This window comes from Cervus elaphus, chromosome 16 (genome assembly GCF_910594005.1).
Source record: "Cervus elaphus chromosome 16, mCerEla1.1, whole genome shotgun sequence".
Classification (NCBI taxonomy): Eukaryota; Metazoa; Chordata; class Mammalia; order Artiodactyla; family Cervidae; genus Cervus; species Cervus elaphus.
This window is the reverse complement of record NC_057830.1, coordinates 9674727-9698936: the sequence shown is the minus strand read 5'-3', so window position 1 is coordinate 9698936 and position 24210 is coordinate 9674727. Positions and strand designations below refer to the sequence as shown.

Sequence of the window (24210 nt, the reverse complement as noted above, 5' to 3'; positions counted from 1 at the left end):
TTTTCCCTAGATCCTCCTATACTGAACAGCACCATCATTTATGTAGGTCTGAGGGTTCCAGTGGTCACATATGGATGTGAGAGGTGGACTATAAAGAAAGTTGAGCACAGAAGAATTGATGCCTTTGAACTGTGGTGTTGGAGAAGACTCTTGAGAGTCCCTTGGACTGCAAGGAGATCCAACCAGTCCAAGCTAAAGGAAATCAGTCCTGGGTGTTCATTGGAAGGACTGATGTTGCTGCTGAAACTCCAACATTTTGGCCACTTGATGAGAAGAGGTGACTCATTGGAAAAGACCCAATGCTGGGAAAGATTGAGGGCAGGAGGAGAAGGGGATGACAGAGGATGAGATGGTTGGATGGCATCACTGACTCCATGGACATGGGTTTGGGAAGATTCCGGGAGTTGGTGATGGACAGAGGGGCCTGGCGTGCTGCGGTTCATGGGGTCGCAAAGAGTCGGACACGACTGAGCGACCGAACTGAACTGAATTGAGAGGCATTGGGATGCAACAGAAGAAGCGCTGGACTGGGAGTTGGCAAGCTCTGGTCCCGGCCCTGTCACTCACTTGCTCTGTTTCCTTGGGAAAGTCCCTTACCCTCTCTGAGCCTCAGCTTCACTGGCTATAAAAAGGGAATAGGAATGAAAGATCTCCAGGGGTCCTTCTGGTTTAGGTGGCCTGACTGACAGTGACTGTCTCATCCTGCCCAGGCTGTTCACAGGGAGGGGCCACGTGCTCTGTGGATCTGCGTCTGGACCTGTGGGGAGGCAGAGAGCAGTGGTCCCCCGGGCTCCCCGGGCAGTAGGTGCTCTCCCAGGTTGGCCTGGCCTCCTTCTGGGCCTCAGGGAGCTTTCCTGCTGTGCCCTTTCCCCGTCATCCTGGTGGTCCAGAGCCCTGATGGATGCGTCCTGGATCTGTTCCCGACTCGGCGCCCTGGCTGGCAGGGCTGCTCTGACACAGTATCTAATGATGCGCTCGCCAGTCTGACTGTGCGCCTGATGTCCTTTGGCTTGGTGAGGACAGGGTCCTGGTCTGCCAGCTCTCCACCCTGTCCCCAGGGCCCAGTGCAGAGCCCGGCCTGTAGCTGGTGCTTGGAACTTTATGTTGACTGAGAAGTGAAGACTCAGCTGAACTCAGGGACTCCTCTCATCTCAAGGAAGACCCTATATTCAGGCTCTCCACACTGAGAAATCCTACCCCAAGCGCCAGAAATTCCCTCCTGGGAACTGTCAGTCCCCCATTAGAACTGGCCATCTCCTAAGACTCACCTCCTTGGTTTTCAAGGACAGGAGTGGGCCCTGATTCCCAGGAACCTGGCAAATGATAGGCTTCCAATCTGGAAGGTTCCTGGGCCCTGCAAGGACTGCCTTGGCTCTGCCCCCAAGGACAAGACGAAGTGTTGATGGGGGAGTGTTAAGTGCCCAGCTCAGATAAGGACTGTTCTGAGTTGACCCTAATAAAGGATGCTTTCTTATGTCAGCATGCATGAGTATGCTGGTGTATGTGAGAGAGACAGAACTAGAGAGTGGGAGACAGGGGCAGGGAGGCAGGCAGAGGTAGACATTCAGAGACGCTGAGACTCATTTAGGGAGAGTAAGACGCAGAGGGAGAGCACTTTGGCCCAGGGTGGCCGAGGTGGTGTGAGGTGGAAAAAGAGGATAGGGGCTCCTCCTGCCCTGTGTTTTCTGGGCTGACATCCAGGGAGCTGGCCACGAGGGTGGTGAGCGTGCTCAGGTTGGAACTGGCTATGGAACAGACATCCCTGACTGGAGCCTCAGGCACAGTCCATGGTGTGTTTGAGGACATCAGACAAGCGTCTGCAGCAGCCATAGCCTCACCATCAAATAGCTTTGCGCTGGCAAGGCAGCTTCCTGCAGTGGTTCCGAGTGGGCACGCTGGAGTTGGATCTGTGCTGTGCTTAGGCACTCAGTCCTGTCCGACTCTTTGTGAGCCCCACAGACCATAGCCCGTCAGGATCCTCTGTCCATGGAATTCTCCAGGCAAGAATACTGGTGTGGGTAGCCATTCCCTTCTCCAGGGGATCTTGCCAACCCAGGGATTGAACCCACATCTCTTATGTCTCCTGCATTGGCAGGTGGGTTCTTTACCACTAGCGCCACCTGGGAAGCTCCTGCAAATCCTACTGGTGTTCGAACAACAAGCTGTGGGCAGCTTGCACTACCATTCCCCACCTCGGATCCTTCATCTGTAAATAGGGTAATACTAATGCCTGCCTCACAAGATGTCGATGAGGATTAAATGAATCAATGAAGGCCAGACTCTCAGAAGAGTGCCTGGCCCCACGATCACTGAATCCTCTGATAACCCCACAAGTGGGCAGGTCAAAGGTTGTCAGTCCCATTTTACAGTTGAGGAGACCCAGGCTCAGAGATGGGTAGGGACTTGCTCAGTGGTATCCGGACAGCCAGGGCTGGAGCTGGAACCTGAACCGGTTCCTCACCTGCTGCCCCCCATCCTCCCACTCCCGTGGCCCCGCTGATAGGGACGTCTCCTTCACTCGTGGTCCTTATGCTGGGGCTGTTGTAACATGCCCCTTTCAGCCCCCGTACTGGGGGGGAAGGAAGCCCCAAGGTCTCTGTCCACCTCTGATTGCCCAGACATGGCACACAAAAGTGCTAAATAAAAGCATGTGTATTGGGCTGCGCTGATGGTGCGGTCGGGAGGTGACTGAAGCAGCCGCTCCCCCGCAGCGGGGGCCGTGGCATTCTTGGAGTCAGCGCGTGTTGGCTGCTGGACCCTGGGTTAAATTGCAGCCGCCCACTGGGATGAGAGGCGGGTTGGGGTAGGGGTGGGGGTGTGCCCGGAAAGCCTCGGCGATTGGCTCCGTCCTGCCCCTGCTGGGGGAGCCCAGAGCTGCGGCCAGTGGGTTGCGATGCCCCAGCTGGGGGAGCCTTCAGGATGTGTGTGGGGGTGCAATCGGCTTGGGATCCTCAGTGCCCGGGATTGCCGCCGTGAGCAGTGGACACCTCTCTCTCCAGAGCGGCACTCCGGGGGTTGGGGGGCAGCCCCAGTCCTGGGGACGGGTGCGGCCGGGGAGTCAGGGCTGGCGCGTGTGAGCCTGTCACCCAAGGAGCTGCCGGGCCCCTTGCCGGCTGAAGGACGGGGTGGCAGAGGACTCTTCCTCGAGACATCCCGGATTCCTGCTCGGATGAAAGTGTCTTGGGAAATTACAGAGTTTTCTGTTTGATGGAGGAAAGAGCTTCAGCTTCTCTTTAGAGTGGCGGCATCGGGCTGGACCGGGTGTGTGTTTGGGAAGGGCGCTGGAGGAGGAGGGGGAGGAAGAGGAGGAGGGCAGAGAGGAGGAGGAGGAAGAGGAGGAGGGACGACTGATGCAAGGGTTTTGAAAACAGCTACCTAGATGTGCGAGGTGGAACCTGGTCATTTGGTTCTGCTTTTCCCAGCAGGTATCGCTCCCCTGGGGAACTTGGGTAAGTCCATAAATAGCTCTGCTGACACAAAGGAGCTCTGTCTGGGGAAGGCAGCCGCTTGACACGGCCGCCGGGAGCTGCCACAGTCACGGCCGCCCGCCTGCCTGCCCGCCTGCGGGAGGAGCCAGGCGGAGACCCGGGGCAGGCGGGCTGGCAGGAACGGCAGCCAGAAGTCCCCGGGTCCCTGCTGGAGTGTGCTGGGTAGGTGCCTGGGTGGCAGGGTGCGTGTGTGGTGGGCTGGGGGCTCTTGTCCAGGCCACCCCCTGCCCCTGTTTCTATTGTTTCTTCCCCAGGGCAGCCATTGATAGGCAGGTTGCTACCAAACCATGTTCTGTTCTGCTCTGAGATAGCTCTGTGTGTGTGTGTGTGTGTGTGTGTGTGTCTGTCTGTCTGTCTGTCTTAGCGGGTGGGGACCCTGCAGGGCTGGGGCATGCTTGCACTGTGTGCTGCTCCCACTTCTAGACTGGTCAGCCGGCTTTTCTTGCCGAGAGAAAGGAATGTTTGGCGACCAGAAGTCGGGACACTGCGTGGGGAGGGAGCTCTCAGTCCGCGGTGCTGACCGCCCACCAGGCATCAGGATGGCCGTTCTTGCCAAGTTCCATGAGGGGAAGGAGGTGGTGGCCTCGGGGGGCTGGTCTGGGTAGGAGGGGCGCGGTGGCTGATCCCCGAGGCGTCTGCTGAAATGTCCATGGGAAGTCCAGGCAGAGATGGAGAGCCTCTGCCTCCTGAGCCCCTTGGGGTAGGTTTTGCACCTGCTCCTTTGGCTTCTCACTGGGACCTGTGAGGAAGGGTGTTGTTAGGGACCGGCTCACCCCGCAGAGTTAGGTGCTGTGAGCAGACAGAGGCCGATTCTGTTATCAGCGTGGAGAGAGCCCGCATCTCTCGTCTTGTCCTGAGGTGTCCGAGAAGAATCCCCCTGCCCTGGGACTCAGGGCCGAGGAGGGCCAGGCGCAGTGAAGGGGCTGTGCCTCAGTTCACACGGCAGGTCTCCAGCCAGGGCCAGGTTGGAGGACGTCTGCCTCCTGGAACAGCAAGGACCAGGTATGTGGGTGTCATCACCCCGACCTCGGCGATGACATTCAATCTGGAATCTGCCACTCCTGTCTTGAGATGCCTAGCTAAGTATGGAGCCCCTAGATCCCTCACCAAAAACTTGCCACATTGTGCCACTGCCCTCAGGCCTCACAGCTGGGGCTATCGGACTCCCCTGTCCTCACGGCTGGAGTGGGTCTGTCTCCTGGAAGGAGGGAGCCGCAGTGCCTGCCCCACCAGTGCCCATGGGATCCCAGCCAGGGCACTGCGGCCACAGTCAAAGTTTCCACCGGGGCCCCTTGAGTCCTCCACGCCCAGCGAAGGGGCACCTCCCCTCTTCCCCAGCCCTAGCACATGGCAAGGCTTAGCCCAGGGCGGGCCCTATGGGGAGCCAAGTTCCAGAGCAGGGCCCGCTCCTGGCCCAGCCTGGCATCTGCTGCACCAGGGGGGTGGTGAAGATGGAGGCAGCTGAGGTGAGTGGCCCCCCTGTGGGGGGTGTCACCGGGGCTTTGAACCAGAGGTGGTCGAGGGGGCTTTTGATCACCAGTGTCTGGTGTCAGTGAAACCATCCCCTTCCTTGCTTTCTTGCCTTTGCACATGCTATTCCTGCTGCCCGGAAAGAAGCCCGTCTCTTCCCTCCAGGTCTTAATCCTACCCAGCCTTCCCTAGCGAGAGCAAACACTGCACTTGGAACATGTCCAATGGTGGTGGTACCCGCTGTGGTTGCTTCATGTCTTACGAATGTGGGGTTTGAGCCTGATTCTTCCTTTGGTCCCAAGGGTCCAGCCTGGGGTTCCGGGTGTGACAGAAAAGGGCTCAGGTTGGTTTCCTTGAGGACAGGCTCTGATGTCCAAGTCAGCTCCTCCTCTTCATCTCCTAGCTCTGCCCGGCAGACAGTGGGCACTACCAGTTCTAGCCCCGGTGAGGAGTCCCTTTGGAGGGGCCCTCGTTTCTTCAAGTCCGGATGGCTCCCGTGGGGCCAAGGGTTGGGCGATGGGATTTGATAGGCGATGAGGCAGGGAAAATCTTGGCTTCAGCCTGGTTGAGCCCACAGGGAAAGCCCGCTCAGAGATCATGCTGGGCTGGGCTGGGCTGGGCTGTGTGGTGTCCACACTATGGCCTGGGCCATGGAGGGTGGAAGGGACAAGCCCCAGCTGGTTTGAATGCCCTGCTTCTGGTCTTTCCCGTGGACTACGGCAGCTTAGAGCTCAGATTGGGCCCCGCCGGGACGGTGCCAACCAGGGAGGTGGATCGGAGGGTTGAGGGTGGTGTGTGGTTCTCAAGCAGTGGTCTGCCGGGTTCCCCAAAAGAGGTACAGCTGAGGAGGGAGTGCCCACGCTCCGCTAGGTTCCTGGGGACCCTGAGAGCCACTTCCCGTTGGGTCTCCCAAGGCCCTAAAATAGCTGAGTGTGTTTACTTTCTGGCCAGATGCGGGCCTGAGGCAGGCGAAGAAGGAGTTGCCTGAGGTTCCATGCGACCCAGTGGCACAGCGGGGACGAGAACCCAGGTCTCCGGGTCCCCCCCACCCCCCAGCTTTCTCTCCATCACGCCAGCTGCCTGACTCAGAACACCTGGCTTTCATCTTGGTGCTCACTTTTGGGGGACCCCCTTAATGACACATTCCTTTCCAGGAACCCCACATTACTGGCTTTTTCCTCTGAAAAAGCAGCGGATATGGTAGAGAAAGCCCTGACCCGGTCAACAGGCTGGAGACTGAGGTGCAGTCTGGTCCCTGCTGGCTGGATGATCTCAAGCCAATCTCCTTTTTTTCTCTGGCTCAGTTTCCCCTCTGGAGCAGCCAGGGACTGCACCAGGTATTGCCAGAGACTCTCCCATTCCCTGCACGCCCTCTCCTCTTCCTGGGTCCTGAGAGTCAGCAGTCAAGGCCAGGGTTGGGCTTCTCGGGGAAGTGGCCCCCAACCTGTTCCTCAAGCCCTTCTGCTCTGAAACCTTCAGACTGGATCCCGGGCTGAGGCTGGGAGGTTTGTTGTTGTTTGTGGAGCCAGGCGGTTTCCAAGATGTCACTGCTTAGGGAAAACCATCATTCCTCCCAGGGATAAACAGGCTGCTTACGGCTCAGCCCGCTAAGCCTGGAGAGGCTGGAGCCGCTCACAGCAGGCCAGCCAGGCTCAGCCCCAGGGAGCCGCCACCTTTGCCTGCACAACCAGCTGGGTGGGGGCAGGACTGGGGGAGAGGCGGGCTGGGGCCACGAGCCGCTTTAGAGATTGGAGCTTCTAGGCAGGGAGGAGAGGGGAAGGGGTCCCAGGAGACTCTGCTCCTCTGGCGAGGGGTCCAGGTCATGGCTCCAGATGTGTGGAGAGCTGCCAGGCGTGCCCTCTGCTCCAGAGGGCCCAGGCTTTTCCCCTCCCCCTCTACCGTGGGCTGGCCTGCCCGCACCTGGCACTGGGGCTCGGGCTGCTGCCGGAAAACTGTCAGCGGCTCCCAACTTAGAAAGGTGAGGGGGGGTGGTGGTGAGTTATTTGGAACCAGGCGCACCCTCCCCCACGTAGCCCTGGCTCTCTGTGGTATCCTTGGTTACCTCTTGGTGAGGTTGATGTTGATGTTTAGTTACTAAGTTGTGTCCGACTCTTTGTGACCCTATAGACTGTAGCTAGCCCATCAGGCTCCTGCCTCCATGGGATTTTCCAGGCAAGCATATGGGAGTTGGGTTGCCTCTTGGTGGTATTGGCCTCAGGCTAATAGCAGAACTCAGATAACTCCAGGCAGGGTGGCAGAGGGTAGGGGGCAGGGGAGAGGCAGAGAGAGTTGGGCAGAGCCTCTGGGAGCCAGGTGGCTGGCCACAGCCTGGGAAAAAAGGCTGGAGACCGCCACAGAGAAGAACATGGAATGGAAGGTGGTATATCTGTCCCACTCTTCAGGTTAATGGTTTTAACTGTGTCCATGCAGAGCTCTGAAACCTCCACTACTCAGACCTCGATTCATGAAGTTCCCCGTTGATTCAAATAGCGGCTCTGGAAGACAATTACATTTTCTGCCCCCATCCTCTCTCCCTTCCCTCCACGTGTGTTAGATGCCAACAATGTACCACGCACTGGCCAGGGGCTGGAGGTATGGTTCCAGCCTTCAGTCTAGTCCTGGGGATGGGTATGTAATGAGTGAATGGTAACAAGACAGCTTCACTGGGGAGGCCTGGGGAGGGGAAACCCTGGGGAAGCTTCCAGCCCAGCCCGGGAGCCCCAGCGAAGCTTCCTGCAGAAGGTGAGACTGAATCTGGCTGCACAGACGCTTGTCCGTCAAAGGAGCAGGTCTCCGTCCCAGTCTGCGCCCACCTGCTCCAGGGTGGAGAGATGATTTCTAACCCAGCCATAGGGATCGCCTCTGTGTATCCAGCCACATGCTCCGGCTTATCTCAGGGGAGGCTGTATAACGTTGTGTGCAGGTGCCTGGGCTCGGGACTCCCCACTTTGCAGTGGGGCAAGACCCAGAACCTCTCGGTGCCTGCGTTTCCTTAGGCAATGAGATGATGTGTGTGGAGGGCGGGCTCCTGCACGCTGGCAGTGAGTCATGGGGGCAGTAGGGGTGCCCCTGGCGTCTTCCCTTACCGGTGGCTGTTATCGGATGTGATGCCGTGGGTGGAGTGAGGTACTCAGCATGGGACCTGACACAGAGCGGGCAGTCGCTGAACGGAAGGTGGGATAGCAGCTTTTGGAGGGAGGACAGGGAGGAATCAGTTGGAATGTGCCATCAGACCCTGGGATGAGGGCTTTTATTAGCTTTTTGAATAAACTTTACGTTGCAACGTTAAATTACATCTTTCCTTTCAAGGATGGAAGTATGTAGCTGATGAATTATCACAAAGTGAACAAACTCCCCAGGTCAAGAAACAAAACATTCTAGTACCTCCCCCACCCCCTTGCTTCCACCCACCTCAGTCATTACCACCTCAAAGAGTCCTGTCCTGACTTCTCTCATTGAGTAGTGTTGCCTGTTTTGACTTTTGTGTCCGTGGAGTCCTTGATTATGTGTTCTTTTACGCTGACTTCTTTGGAGCAGCATTTTGATGGTGAGATCTGTCAGTGTTATTGGACGCAGTCTTATTCTGTTCACTCCCGTTGCTGTGTGGTATTTCATTGTGTGACTATACCCATTCTATCCTTGATGGACATTTGGGTTGTTGCCAGTTGACGGTCATCGTGAATGGTACTGCTATGGATGTTCTCAGGCATGTCTTTTGGTACACTATAATATACTTTTCTGTTGGGTAAACACCTAAGGTTTGCAAATGCTGAGTCATAAAGTTATATATAATTAGCTTTAGTAGATTCCATTGTATGATTTTCTGAAGTGTGACATCAGTACACCCTCTTCAAACAAACGAAGGAGCACACCTGTTGCTCCACGTCCTTACCAACAGATTTGACAATAGCTATTGTGATATCTAATTGTGGCTTTCATTTGCATTTCCTTGGTGACTAATGAGGGTTAGCACCCTTTCATATGTTGACTGTCCGTTTGGATAATCTTTTTGGAAAGTGCCTGTTCAAGTCTTTTCTCCAGTTTTCTGTTGGAACCTCTGTCTTTTTTCTTACTGATTTGAAGGAGCTTAAAAAATATTCTGGATATGTGTTCACTGTTGGACATGCACATTACAAATCTCTCCTCCCACGCAGTGGCTTGCCTTTTCACTCTTTTCAGGGTGTCTTCTGAAGAATAGCAGTTCTTCATTTTAGTGCAGTCCAACCTGTCAATCTTTGTCTCTATGGAAAATGCTTATTGAATCCTGTTTCTTTGCCTATTACAAGGCTTTGGATATATTCTCCAATGTTATCTTCTGGATGTTGTATGTTTCACATTTAGCTTTAAAATCCACTCAAAATAGATTCTTAGATAGGGTGGAGACCGAGGTCAAGACTCATTTTCTCTGGGTGGATGTCCAGTTTATTCAAAAGATCATCCTTTCTCACTGTCGGTCACCATCACCTTTGTCAGAAATCAAGGGGCAATGCGTGTGTGAAAGATAAGTAGGAGTTCTCAGATGGACACAGGAAGGGAGGAAGTGCAGTGAGCACAGGTTTAGAGACGCCTGAGAGGAGACTGTGTTTGGGGAACTACCAATAGTTCAGCCTGGCTGGAGGGAAGAGGGAAGTGTGGTGGGAGGTGGGTTGGCAGGGACAGAACACGCAGGGGAAAGAGCTGGGACTGTCCTAGAGGGAAGGGGAGGGTTAAGCAGCAGGCGGAGTGTACTCAGGCTCCCCAGGAAAGGAGGGTGAGTTTGGAGCAGATGGTCAAACCTAGACAAACCCAGCCTTGACATCAGCCCCAGCAGAGACACAAGGTGTCTGCTTTGGGGAGGCAGTGATGGAGGTGACAGGCAGAGGTGCCTGGGGCCTTGGAGGGTGACTTTTTACTGCAGGTTTGAGGCTGAGTCCCGTAGCCAGATAAACCACTAAGTTTTCTCCCCCACCCCTACCGTAGTCCCCCACCTGGATGCCCCCAGCACTGCAGGCGCTGAAGGAGGAGTATTTTAGGGACTGGAACAGACGGACAAGAGAGGGGATGGGTCTCTGGGAAGGGGGCATTTTCTACTCCTCCCTCCCTCGATGCACCCACTGGGATCCTGGCCTCGCCTTGGGCCCTGAGAACAGACCCTCCCAGGCTGGCTGAGATTCAGAGCTGGAGAGATCCCCTCTGGGAGAGGGTGGCCTGGAGAGGGGAGTCACTTGACCTGGGGCCATGCCTTGAGCCAGACTGACCTAGCCTAGCCTAAGGGTCAGCTCACAGCCTCAGCTACCCCCCAGCCTCCAGGGCCTTTTGGATAGGCTTCAGTCTCCTACCCTGAAATGCACAGATAATAGTGATCAAGTGCCTTCTCCTGGAGTGGAATGCAGGGGAGGGGACAGGTGATGACGATGATGAAAGAAGGAGATATGATCACCTCCTTGCAATTGCAAATGTTTATTGAGCACATACTGGGCTTCCCAGGCAATGCTAGTGGTAAAGGACCCGCCTGCCAGTGCAGGAGACGTAAGAGGCGTGGGTTTGATCCCTGGGCCAGGAAAATCCCCTGGAGGAAGGCATGGCAAACCACTCCAGTATTCTTGCCTGGAGAATCCCGTGGACACAGGAGTCTGGTAGACTACAGTCCATAGGGTCTCAAAGAGTTGGACGCGACTGAAGTGACTTAGCACGCACGCACACATTGAGCACCTACTACGTGCCAGGCCCTTCTGTCTGGGTGGTTTCCCAACAGTATAGTGGTGTAGGTACTTGCTACCTCTGTCACCATTTCACAGATAAGAAAACTGAGCCTTGAAGAGGTCAAGCAGCTTACCCCAGGGTGCTGAGCTAGGAGGTGGCTGGGCCAGGATAGGAACCTGGATTTTCCTGTCTCCAGACCCCTGTTCTTCACCAGCAGTAGGCTTTCCTCCTCCACCCCTGGCTGTGAAAGTGCTCCCCGTTCTCCAAGCTGTTGCTTGGAGTCAAGCCTGAGATTTTGGGTTGGTCTCCAGTGCCTGCCGTGAGGGAGAATTGAGCAGCAAGAAGAAGGTCACGGCCACGGGCTGAGCAGGGCTATGCCCCAGGTCCTGCCTTCTGCCCGCTAGCATCCCTGCGAGGGAGGCACCACTGACTCAGCCACATGGTTAAGACGCGGGATTCAGTCCGCCCTGCCTGATTCTAGATCCTTTTCTCCTGACCACAGAGCCATTTGTGCCCTTCTCTGGGGTCCCCCCGGCTTGGCAGAGCTTTCTCATTGCTCAACCTAGTATAGAACATCACAGAGAAACCACATGCTTCTGACTCTTCCCACATATCAAGGGGTCCCTGGGAGGGAGGTGGTTTGGTGATACTGTACCAGCCCTCTGCCCACCGAGTGAGACAGACCCGCCCCTCAATCTCCACTAACTTGGGGGTAAGAACAGGGATCAGGCATTGGAATTGCTCCGCACTGCCTCGAGCAGTGGCTGGGCCCAGGTTGGGAGCTTGGTAAGGTCTTCTGAAGGCAGAGGGGGAGGGAGAGAGGAAGAGGGAATGAAGCGGGCAGGAAAGGAGGTCAGGGGGCCGCAGAAAGAGCAACTTGGAGCCATGTTTCCATTCTGACTCCTCTACTTACTCAGTTTTTGAACTTGCATTAAGTTTCGCAAGTTATCTGAGTCCCAGATTCCTTATTTGCAAAATGGGGCCAGTGACACAGACCTCATAATGTGGCTGGACATGAGACGTATGTATAGCGGCGGCCACAGTGCCTGTGATCTCGTAGATGCTCACTGAATGGTTTCTCTCTTCCCGTCTCCACTACTCTTTTTCCATTGCTTTCTGTTTTCACCATCTCTAGCTCCACCTTCCCTATCTTTACAACACCGAGTAAACATTGCTTTCAGGATAAAGTCCGAATTCCTTAACATAACCGTGCTTCTGCTCCACAGAACCACCTGTGCTTCCTCAGATATTCCATGTCGTCTCTGGCTTTGGCCTGGACACCCTCTCCTATCCTCTTGCCCACCTCCTCCAAGAGCCACCCCAGTCTTTCCTGCTGCCTCTGTGCATCCATAACCCCCTGAGACGATGGTGGGTGGATGGGAGATGGACATGGGCCTTTTACCGGGTGCTCTCACCCATAGACCCAGCGCCATCAGGGAGAGACGCGTGTCTTGCCACCGTTGGGCTCCAGTGCCCCACACAGGCCCTGGCGTATGGCTGGCCCTGGGTAGGTATTTGCTGAGTAACTCTGGGGGTGGGGGTGGGGGTGGGGGTGAGGTGGGTGAGCCTGGGACACAATCCTGATGAGCCAAAGCAGAGCCTGCCCAGGGCCACGCGAGCAGCGCTGGCCAGGCCTTGGCAGGGGAGCAGAGAGCCCTCTAGCTAGGGCATCCCAGGGAGCCTTTAACTGGGCTTCAGGGGATGGGCAGGAAGTGGACGTGAGGAGGGCGAGATAATAAGGAAATGAGAATGCGCACGTGCACACACCCGGATCGGGGAGAGAAGGAGGGTGCCCGAGGGTAAGGGAGAGGTGGCAGGGCCCACAGGAGAACCGGTTTCTGAGCAGAGAGACCCAGGGTGGGGCCGGAGAGGCCCACAGGGCCGCGCTCACCTTCTGGCGGAGGCATGTTACCGCGGAGACAGGAAGAGCCTGGGGAACTTCTGCTGTCCACGCGCATGACTTTCAGTTGAGAAGGGGGCTGGGGCATAGAAGGGGTCTTTGGGGCTGCAGGGTTGGGGCGAAGAGACTGCCCAGTGAGAAGCTGGGCATCCCGAGGGGAGCGAGCATCTCTGCATCTCTGGCTCCGCAGGGCAGGCCTGAGGGCATGTTCTTCTGACTCAGCCAGGTGATAGCGCCAAGAGGAGGGAAAGTTTCTAAAAGGGGTCCCCTCTCTTCTCAGTCCTCAGGGCTTCCCCATCCCTGTGTGTTGGCTTTGTCTTGAGAGGGTCTGAAGGGGGTGAGCTACTTCTCCTCTGTGCCTCAGTATTGCTTTCAGTACAATGGGTATGTTCCCCACTATTGTGTGTTGCCTGCCTTCCTGAGCCCCTGACAGATCCACAAGTTGTGGTGTGATTCTTCAGGGACAGAGAATTTTCAGTGTGTGATCAAATTCCTCCTTCCCCTCTCTCCTCCTGCAATTGGTCCTCTGTTCATAGGGAGCTTGAACAGGGTAGCTGACTGGCGGGCTTGCTGGCTGTTCATTGTGGGCCAGGGGCTGCTGCTTCTTTATGGGCTTCCTTGCAGAGGGAGCACCGTGTATTTGAATTGGTACCATACCAGGTTCTGGTCTGGGTTCCAGTCCTGATTCTGTTGTGTGACCTTGGGCATATTGCCTCCCTTCCCTGGGCTTCAGTCACCTTGTCTGTTAATGGAGGCAACTCCCCAGAATTCTGGGGGAGAGTTGAAAGTCGAAAAAAGTCAAGATGCCTGGACCCTCCTGTTGGGGTTTCTTATCCAGTAGGTCTGGGATTGGACCCAGTTACAGATATTCTTAAAATGCACCCCAGGTGATTCTAAAGTATGTCTCTCTATTGAGAACCGATAGGCTGGATCTGTACTTTGCAGACTTTAATATGCAAATGAATCACCTGGGATCTTTAAATGTGGATTCTAATCTCTTTAAGGCCTGAGATTCTGTATTTCGTAATAGCTCCCAGGTACTGCTGCTGCTGGCTCATGAGTTATCACTTTGAGTAATAACAATTTAGATGGTTTGTGAAGTTTCTTGTGTTGCCCATTCATTCATTCATTCATTTATCATCAACACTTCAGATGGGGAGTGGGGAGAGGTAAGCCTAGAGGGAGTGACAAAGCTCACAAAGCCCAGACTCTTCCAGGGCTACAGAATTTGGGCTTTGTCTGGAGGGCCCTGGGGAACCAGGGTTTTTAAGCCAAGGAGTGACAGGGTCAGATTTGCATTTAGAAGACTCCTCTTGCGGGATGCAGAGAGTGAGCAGAGGGGTGTGGACCACATCTGGGAGGTCAGTGTCAATCGCAGGGCCAGAAGAAGTGGTATTGAAGCAGGTGGTGGTCAGTGGAGGTAGATAGAGTGGCTGCTGCTTCTTTTTTTTTTTTAATCAACTTTATTTTTCAGAGTGGTTTTAGGAATTGAGAGGAAAGTACAGAGTGTTCCCAATGCTTCCTGTCCTGCACACACATAACCTCCCCCGGTGGAAAGATTCTTAAGATTTTACGAGAGATAATCAGGACGATTTGTTGATTGGCCATGGGGGTAGTGGAGAAGAGAGAATGATACCCAGGCCTCTGGTTCGGGCACCTGGTGGGGGTGTGATTGACTCAGAGACTCTGCGAGGAGGAATGGACTTGGGGGAAGGTCATGAGTTCAGAATGGGGCATGTCGAGTCGGGGATACTGGTGGGTCCTTCGGACCCACTGGTGGGTCCTTCTCTCTGGGCCTGGGCTCCAACCACCCAGGTGTCTGCCCTCAAGGGCGCTCACCTTCCAGGCTCGGGGGCCTTTGTGCTGTTTGCTGCTTTGTGACCCCTTCCCTGCCCCCTGAGCAGATTTCGGCCCCAGGGTCCTTTCACAGGGTGGCCTTTCCCACATGCCCCTCTGTTTTCTTCCAGTTTGCCTTCACGTTATGGATCATAGTGTTTTTCAGATTGTTTCTGCGGGTGATGACTTAGTTCATGCCAGTCCTTCCTCTCCAGCCTGTGAGCTCCACCAGGACAGAGATCATGTCTTATTCTTATGTCCACAGAGCCTAGAACATTCTGAGAGAGGACAGGTCTGGGCTGGCAGCGGGTACTGGGTGTCATCCGGTGGTTGTTGCCTAGGGCCTGGCAGGGTGCATGAGGGAGGGGGCCGGAGCAGGGTGTGATGAGCAGAACACAGGCCGAGAGGCCCCTGCTGGAGCGGAGGAGGGGGTCATCGGCTCGGTTGGAGGAGATCCAGAGGAGGAAGTGTCAGAGCCAGGCCATGCTGCGGTCGTCCTGGCTGCCGTTGATGGAGCGCTTCGTGCACCAGCCCAGGGCTGAGCTCTGGGTGGACATCCTCTCAGTCACTCCATCCCTGCATGCTATGTTACCTCTAAGGAAACTGGGGCCAGAGAAGTTACCCACGAGGTCACCCAGCCAGTAAGTGTGAAGGCGCGGGGGGGGGGGGCTCCGTCTCTGGAGCTCTCCTGGTTTTAAGGTGCTGCCTCCCTCCTCCTGGACTTTGCCAAACCCATCACAGTGGGGGCCGGGGAGGAAAACAGTTTGGAGGCCCTGAGCTAGTGGCAGAGGCAGGGCGGTGGTTCCAGCCTCCGGGGGTCAAGAAGCCAGGCCTGGGGAGCTGGACTGAGGCTGAGCAGGGGTTCCTGGAAGCCGGCATTGAGCCAGCTTGCCAAACTCAGAGGAGCACCCCCATCTCAAAAGGCAAGCCTGGAGCTCAAAGGGCTGGGTGGGAGTCTTGTAGCCTCTCCCATTGTCCAGCCACTTTCCCTTTCACAGAGCTCCTTCCTGTCCTTTCTCAGACTTGGTCCCCAGCAGTGACCGCCTGGGATCACACAGCTCACAAATGATGGGGTGAGGGTTCCAACCAGGGTCTTCTGGCCTTCTGTCCAGGCTGTTTCTGAAAATCCTGCAGAAGGGCCCCCCTGAGATAGAGGCAAACCCTGGCACTCCACCCCCCACCCCAAACCCCGACCTCCACCACCCCAGCCCAGCCCTGCCCTGCCCAATGCAGGAAGTGGTTTTCGAGGGCAGATTCGAGCTCGGCATCTGTGGTGGAGGTGATGAGTCATATTAGAGCTGCAGGTTGACTTTGGGGTCAGCCAACCTGGTCCACGTTTAGTAGCTATGTGACACTGGGCAAGTCACTTCCGGCAGTCTACCACCGCAGGGCCCAGGGGACGTAGGTGGTGTGAGCCAGGCCTCTGGGTGTCACACCTGCCACCCTTCCCCAGCCTGTTCCGAGCCCTGGATTGGACTGGGGAGAGGATTTGATTATATCCTAAAGAGCAGCTCCATTTAGAAGGCCTGGTTCATTTCCTGTGTGCTTCTAGCAGGCGAGACATGCACAGAATTAACCCTGGTCCAGCCGAGCCAAAGAAATGATGGATGGGAGAGATACACACTCTCTGCAGCAGAAGGGCATCCTCTTGGAGCGCTCGGACCCAGGGCCCTGGGCGAGTCAGCTGGTCTCTGGGCCATCTTGGATGAATTCTTGGCACCCCAACCTGCTGTAACAGCTGCCTAACAGGGTGTCCCCAGCTGCCTGCACTTCCTTCAGAGCACTCACCGCATTCCTTAAGACCAGTTGTTCAGCCTTTGCTTTTCTGCTCAGGGGAGGGCAGCGATTGCATCGGACTTGGCCTCTGCTGTCCCCACCCCCACCCCAGGACCTAACTCAGTGCCCGGAGAATGAATGACTGCGTGGACACGTGCACCCCAGTCCTCCCGCCACCCCCATGACCTGTCACCCCACCCAGAGCAGTTTCACATAGCTCAGCTCTGCTTGTGTTGTTTCGCCGCTCCCAGGACCAGCTCCTGCCTGGCATCCGTTCTGTAACGTGGCTCTCGCCTTTCTCTCCTTTCCCATCCTAATTCTCTTCACTTGCAACCCTCTCCCCTAAGGTTTCTGAGGTTTTCTGTTCCAGAGGCCCTCTGCCCTCTCGGGTACCCCACACTCCAGCTTTCCCAGGAACACAGATCAGACCAAGCCTACTCAGGCGGCTCACACGAAACAGAACCTGGTCTGTTCTGAGCTGGTCCTTCTTTGCCAATGTCTGCCCTGTGGGGGATGGGCCTGGGTGAAGGGCCATTGCTCACAGCCTGCTCCCCCTCCCTCTAAACTCCTGGGCCTCCCCCCGCACCGCCCCCCGCACCCCTGCCCTTGTGTGTAAAGATCCAAGGAAGTGGGGAGAGACCCTTGACCAGGAGACAGGAGTTCCAGTACTGAATCAGCTTCCCATTTCTTAGGTAATGCCCTTAGCCTCTGAGACCTCAGTTTCCTGATCTCTAAGGGGATGACAACCCACTCCAGTATTCTTTCCTGGAGACTCCCATGGACCGAGGAGCCTAGGGGGCTACAGTGCATGGGGGCGCAAAGAGTCAGACACGACTGGGCGACTCCACAACAATGACAAAGATAAGCCTAGACCAAGAATAGCTCCCGCTTTATCAAATGCTTCTTTGGGGCCGGGCCCCGTGAAGAGCATGAACTTAGTCCTGTGAGTTTGGTGTGATATCACGGCTCCGTTCCAGGTAAGGAATCAGGGCTCGGAGAATTCGGGGAGGCTTGGCCATGTTCTTGCACAGCTAGGAAATGACACTGCTGGAAGCAAAACCGAAGTCTGACTCGGGCTGTCTGAGCAGGAACCGCTGGGTGCTGTGAGAGCCCTGGGTCCTGAGTGGTTTCTCAGCGTCCCCGGGGCGGGGGCCCCCTGAGGGCAGAGGCACTTCCCCTCCGGGCTTTGTTTGCTTTGGCCTCGGCTGAGCTCGGGATTGGCAGAGGCAGGCTGACTTGCATTTCTGGTTTTGGGTCTGGTGCTGCACTTTCTCGAGGGGCAGGTGGTTCGGCTACAGTCACTGCTGGTGCGGGCCCTGCCCCACTCCACCCCCAGGAAGGGGAAAGGTGGCCTGCTCCTCTCTCGGGGCCCAGTGCCAGGCCCCGAGGGCACCAATTGCTACTTCCGACTGTCCGTGCTTCCAGATGGAGGGGCCTGGCAGAGGGGGAGGTGAGAGAATGTGGGACACCAGGGAGCTGGCGTTGCCCACAGTTTGCTTTTTTTGATGGAGAATGCTTGCTGGTGGGAGGAGGTGGGCAGGAGTTGGGCTGCCCTGGGAACTGAGATCTGAAGGGGGCTTGGGAAGAAAGCCAGGAGTCAGGCTCTAACCCCAGCTTAGCCCTGCGTTGACGGGTGCCTTTGGGCAAGTCCCTAGGTCACTGTCCAGGCTGGGCCCTCTGTCTTCCTGTCAGTTCAGTGGAGGGTCTCTCTGACCCCCCTGGGACCAAACTAAGGTTCTCAGATGAGATTCCTGGATTGGGGCGCCTGGAATCACAGTTGCCAACTTCGATTCTGGGAGCCTTGACAGTTTGCTTCTAGGGGTCCATGAGAAAGATGTGCCACTGTTTGAGTTTTGTGACATTGTTTTCATCACCACAACCCCCACACTACCACCACCATCTCCTTTCAGAGCTTTGGACTTTCATAGTGTCCTCTCCTCGTGTGTCACCTGGGTACCTGCTTATCCCATTTCATAGGTAGTGAGCCGGAGGTCCAGAGGCTTTAGGGACTGGCTCTTCCTGGCCCCCTGTGTGATTCTGGGTTGGCCCCTTCTCCTTTCTGGGCCTCAGTCTCCCCATCTGCGCAGTGGGGATATGGGCTCGCCAAAGTTCCCGGGTCTGGGGCAGTGTGGTCTGAGGGTTTCCTGGGTGGATAATCTTCACCGTGGAGCTGCGGGCAGGATTTGCAGGGCAGGCAGTCCTCGGGGTGAGTGGGCCCCCGTCTTTGCCTGTACCTGGGAACCAGACTCTGAGGCTCCCCCTCCTGGCTCAGCAACTTTCTCCCTCCCCCAAACCTGGAGGTGGAGGTGGGAGGGGCTTTCACTTTCATCCTCCCAGGCGGTGGTTCTTACCCCGCTGGCCTTTCACATCCACTCTGCTACTCCCAGACGCCACTGTGACCCCTGACACGTGGGTGTGGCAGCTGCCCTGGGCTGTGGCTGGGCCCCTTACTCCCAGATGTGAGGCCTGGCAGGCCCAGGGCTTAGAAGAGTTCCCAGCTGCAGGCATAGCCTTTCAGTCTCTGGCAGCTGTGCCATAGAGGGTAAGTCCTTGCTCTTTGGGCCCAGCTTCTTCATCCATCAAATGGACATGAGTGGTCTTTACAGTAAGAACTCTTAACCTATGTTCTGAGACATTTACCCTGAAATTCTCCGCCTGTGTGTGTGTCCTTATCTGTACAGTTCCCATAAATGTGTGGCATCTTCCTCTTTCATTAGTTCCATGTCCTCGTGGCCTCTTCATGGACGGAACCTGGGCTCTGAGCAGTTCCCGGTCCAGCACTCCAAGTCCTTGCCTGTGATGGGGGTGCCCAGCCTTGCCCAAGCCTGACCCACTTTCCCGTGTGGCTGTGCCCCTGGGACACCCCTGACTTTCTCTGAGCCCCAGTCTTCCTGTGAGATAGCTGCTTTTTCAGACTCGGAGTAAGGGCAGTATTTTCCCCTTTGCAAATGAAATCTGCAGGAACCCAGCGAAAACTCCAAGGATTCTGAGGGTGGTGTGTGAGGCAGGAATGCTTCCTCTTTGGTTTGTACGTGTGACTCCTGAGGTTCCTCCAAACACAGTTTAAAAAGTGCGGGGTGGGTGATCCCTCAGTGAGGTTCCACATGTTTATGACATCTGTCGAGTATAGGTATGTGCAGTATTTTGAAGTTCTGGTTTTCTTCCGGTTTACTAGTTTCAAAAAGAGCTGAACATTCAGAGCAAGTTCTTCTTCAAATGACTCACTAAGGCTTTTAAAAGACTTTGGTTCAGGTGGAAGATATCCTTTGTCTGGGTCTGGGATTCTCTCACTTGGTAGCTGCTCTGGTTTGGGGTTTGGTTTGATTCTGGTCCGTGAAGGCCAAGGCTGTCTGCTCCTCATTTATTCACAGAGCGACTTACTCACAGAGGGACTGTGACACTCCCATTCGAGGGCTATTGGGAACATTACATGTTAGTATTAGTGACTCAGTCATGTCCGACTCTTTGTGACCCCATGGACTGTAGCCCACCAGGCTCCTCTGTCCACGGGATCCTCCTGGCAAGAATGCTGGAGTGGGTTGCCATTCCCTTCTCCAGGGGATCTTCTCGACCCAGGGCTCAAGTCTGGGTCTCCTATATTGCAGATGGATTTTTTTTAACCTTCTGAGCCACCAGGAAAGCCCCTGGGGAACATTACATGAGAGGGGTTTATTCTGCCACGGCTCCTGGCATATGAGAGGAGCCATATAATGGTAACTAACCTCTCCCTCTTCTCCCTTAAATGACCAACCGTGTTTTGATGGAGTGCAAGTTTCCAGCAAGGCAGTGAGGGTGGGAAGCCCGTATTCAGCTAAGCCAAAGGGGCTGTCGGGTTTCCACGGGGCCCTTCGGCGTTCACACCGTGGGGTACAGGGTGTGGGTTTCAGATCGCCGCCTCATTTTCAGTCTCTGACACTGACTCGTGCATGCTAGTCTCCTCTTGTAAGCCTTTCTCATTTTCTCTTTATTTCACAGATGTTTGAGGAGCCAGAGGCAGATGAGAAGAAGGAGATGCCCGGGGAGGAAGGGAAGGGGCCGGGTGCCAATGACCCCTCACCCAGGAAGGACCCCTCTCCTGGCCAGGAGCCTCTTCCTGGACAAGAGCTTCCACCCAAAGAGGACTCCTCTTCTGGCCAGAAACCTTCTGCTGGCCCAGGATCAATGCCCAGCAAAGACTCACCTTCTTGCAAAGAACCTTCTGTGGGCCAGCAACGCTTGCCCAGAAAGGACTCCCCACCAGGCCAGGAACACCCTGCAGCCGCAGTCTTCTCTCCATGCCAGGACCTTCCTGCTGGGCAAGAACCCTCTCCCGGCCAAGAACCCCTAATCAGCAAAGACCTCCCTGCCCTCCAGGAACCCCCTGCCCAGGACCTTCCGCCCCGTCAAGACGTGCCCCCTGGCCAGGCCCCCCTGGCAGCTGAGCCCCTTGCTGAGGAGATCACGAGCTCTGGGGATCCACCAGCAGCCACAGGGAACCCGCCCGTGGCCTCCAAGCCGAACTTCGTGATCCCCGAGGTCCGGCTGGATAGCACCTACAGCCAGAAGGCAGGGGCGGAGGGGGGCAGCTCGGGCGACGAGGAGGACGCAGAGGAGGCCGAGGAGGGGGAGGAGGACGAGGACGAGGACACAAGCGATGACAACTACGGAGAGCGCGGGGAGGCCAAGCGCAGCAGCATGATCGAGACGGGCCAGGGAGCCGAGGGCGGCCTCTCGCTACGCGTTCAGAACTCGCTGCGGCGCCGGACGCACAGCGAGGGCAGCCTGCTGCAGGAGAACCGCGGGCCCTGCTTCTCCTCCGACACCACCCTGCACTGCTCGGATGGCGAGGGCACCGCGTCCGCCTGGGCCATGCCTTCCCCCCGCACCCTCAAGAAGGAACTGGGCCGCAACGGAGGCTCAATGCACCACCTTTCCCTCTTTTTCACAGGACACAGGAAGGTACGGAGCCCAGGGGTGGAGGGGAGCAGGGTACGTGACAGGGTTGGATGGGTCCAAGAGCTGCAGGGAATGAATCTTGGCTTTGTCCCACCTCTGCTTTTGCCTCAACCTTCCAATAAGCCTTCTACCCATTTAACAGATGATAAAACTGAGGCCCAGAGGGACCAAGAAGGCAGAACTTGGACTTAAACGCAAGACTTTCTGACTCCAGATATTCTTACAGCTCCATTTTACTGGAGGAATCCACCGCAAGTAGAGCAGGTCTATTTGGATCTAAAAGATCCAACACGTTAGCTGGAGAAACAGTTATAACTTACACTTGGTCCAAGCCTAGCCAGACTAGAAATCTGTCAGCCCACAAGTGTGACAACACGTGTTTCCCCCATGCTGGCGTTATTCTAAGCCATTTATATGAACTCATTACCTCTCACAGCAAGCCCTATGAGGTAGACACTGTTTTTGCCTGCTCCGGATGAGGAAACTGAGGTACCGGGAGGTTATGTCACTCGCGTTGGGCTGCACAGTTTATAAATGTCTGAACCAGAATTAGAATGAGGCTCCAGGGCTGGAGCTCTTAACCACCATGCTCTTTGTCTCTTGCAAATATTTATAAATAGATGAATAAGTGTTTATTGATTTCCTGCTGTGTGCCAGGCCCGGTGCTCTGTGCCACAGCAGGGGCCACAGAGATGCGTGAGGCTGATCTCAGCCTGTGAGGAATGTGTGTTCTGTGTGGGCCAGGGGGGTGGCCTAACAGTGGAAAGTCTGCATCATGGCTTTGAAGCCCATCCGTGCTCACACTCACTGGCTCAGTCAAGTCCAACTCTGCGACCCCATGGACTGTAGCCCGCCAGGCTCCTCTGTCCATGGTCTTTTTCAGGTAAGAATATTGGAGTGTGTTGACATTTCTTCCTCCAGGGAATCTTCCTGACCCAGGGATCGAACCTGCATCTCCTGCTTTGGCAGGCGGATTCTTTACCACTGAGCCACCTGGGAAGCCCTTGAGGCCGACTAGCCAATTTGAATCTGGTTTCTGTCCCTCACTTACTGTGTGGTCTTGCGTGAGCCACTCAGCCCTTCTGAGCCTTCGCATCTTCTCTGAAAAGCAGAGATTAATAGCACTCACAACTCATGGCAATTGAGGGTGAACCCAAAGAGCCTGTGGCTTCCCCGGTGGCTCAGACGGTGAAAAGAATCTGCCTGCAATGCAGGAGACGCAGGTTCCATCCCTGAGTTGGGAAGATCCCCTGGAGAAGGGACTGGCAACCTACTTCGGTATTCTTGCCTGGAGAATTCCATGGGCAGAGGATACAGTTCATGGGGTCACAAAGAGTCAGACATGGCTGAGCTACTAACACTTTCACTTCACTTTCTAAAGGGCTTGGTGCCTGATGTCATCAGTCTAGGTGCCAGGCAAATGCTGTGGAGCTGCTAACAGTCACTGTGGTGCAAGGTGTTGTTATGACAACTGTTGTGAGGCTTGGGGGGCGGTGGTGGGGCAGGTTCCGGGAGGAGAGACCCCAGGGCCTAGGGCCACCAGGGAAGGCTTCTGGCAAAAGATGCTCCTCAGCTTGGCTTTGAAAGTTGAGCAGGTTTAGAATAAACAGGATGAGGTAGGCATTCTGTGAAAGAACATGACCTGGACTAAACTGTCTATAGAAGTTAATTTAGCTAGAACAAGAGATTTCTAAAGTGTACAGATGGTTGATGCATGGCATGCATGCTGCCATTCCTGCCTCCAAACCTGTGGCAGACATGACTAATGGATTCCAGCATATTTCCCCTCCAAATTGAGACATGGCCTCAGAAGCCTCTGTAATTTCTCAGCCACTAGCAATAAGGCCGCTCGGCACGAGGGAGAACACCTCCTGCTGAAAGGTGCCTATGCTGGAAGGGTAAGCTGGGGCCCTCCAGAAAAGGGCCTTAAACTTTGTGTCCAGGAATTAGAACTCAATCCCAAAGGCATGGGGACTGGATCTATTTCCTCATCTGTAAGCACTTTTGATGTGCTCTGAAGCCATCAGGGGAATAGGTCATTAATATATAGATTTCTAATTCCCCTCCCTAGAAGCTGGAATCAGAATTTCCAGGGGGCAGTGCCCAGACCCTGCGTTTTAAACCAGTCCCTCAGGGATTGGGACATTTCCCATAGTTTGAGTATCACCGTCTAAGGCCATTTTTTTTTGGAGGCAGTTTCTATAGGGAGTCCAGACCTTTGTCCTACTGAAGTGAGGCTTCAGGCCAACTCAGGCCAGGCCTGGACACTCTCCTCTGGATGATGGCTGAGGTCCAAGGACCCACACCCACCTTGGGCCTCCCAATCTCACTGTCCCCACCGGACCCTTCCAAGTTCTGTCCCATCCCCTCTTGCTCCAGTACAGATATTTATATACAGATACATTCACACACGTTCTAACATACATTTCTTTTTTTTTTCACATACATTTCTAGTTCCCCAAACCAGTTAATCTCAGCTCTGATTTGGGGGCAGATATTTCCGCCTGGTAGTCCAGCAGGCCTAGGCCAGCTCTCTCCCGTCCCAGCTTCCTCCTTTGGGAGCTGAAGGTTCCCACTGGCATCCTCCCATCCCCCACCCTCTTTTGGCCTGTTGCCTCCTTTCTTGGGCTTGAGTGACTAGCTGGCAGGGACCTCAGAGGCTGCCACCCTACCACTTGGCTTTTGCTTACCAGGCCTCGAGCCCTTCAGCATTGTTCATATCCTGCTCCTTCCAGACAGCCGGCTTCAGTAAGAAGCTAACCCTTGTCAAGGGGAAGTACGGTCTAGGTTGGACAGAAACTTCGGTCCCCCTCCATCCCTCACTGGCGGTGGGACTTGGGTAAATCCCTGTCCTTCTCTGAGTCTCAGTTTCCTCATCAGTAAAATGGGTATTATTAGTAAATAATACCTCGATCGTGGGGTTACTGGGAAGATTACAGAGCCTGACTTGGGTTAAGCGTTCAGAGCAGTGCCTGGCACTCAGCTCCTGCTGGGTCCTCCATAAAGGGGATCATGCTGACGACAATGGTCATGATGAGAAGAAGGAGGACAGCAAGAGTAGTAGCAGCCCTCCCAGCATTCCCTGGGCGTCTCCCGCCCCCATCTCTAGCCCTCGCTGCCGCA

At 55.5% G+C, this 24210-nt stretch overlaps 1 protein-coding gene across 7 annotated transcripts in view; it reads left to right on the top strand.

Annotated features, from left to right (window-relative positions):
* The window catches only part of RGS3 (regulator of G protein signaling 3), a 134885-nt gene that overhangs the window by 97947 nt on the left and 12728 nt on the right, over nucleotides 1-24210 (top strand). For 3 of the 7 annotated variants that reach the window (XM_043927764.1, XM_043927765.1, XM_043927766.1), the window contains one exon: nucleotides 20128-21090. In XM_043927764.1, the coding sequence (XP_043783699.1) occupies nucleotides 20128-21090 (963 nt within the window). Of the gene's footprint in view, nucleotides 1-3237; nucleotides 3262-3337; nucleotides 3450-3500; nucleotides 3651-17461; nucleotides 17603-20127; nucleotides 21091-24210 lie in introns of those variants that run through there. The other 4 variants (XM_043927771.1, XM_043927769.1, XM_043927768.1 and 1 more) reach the window with 4 other exon arrangements.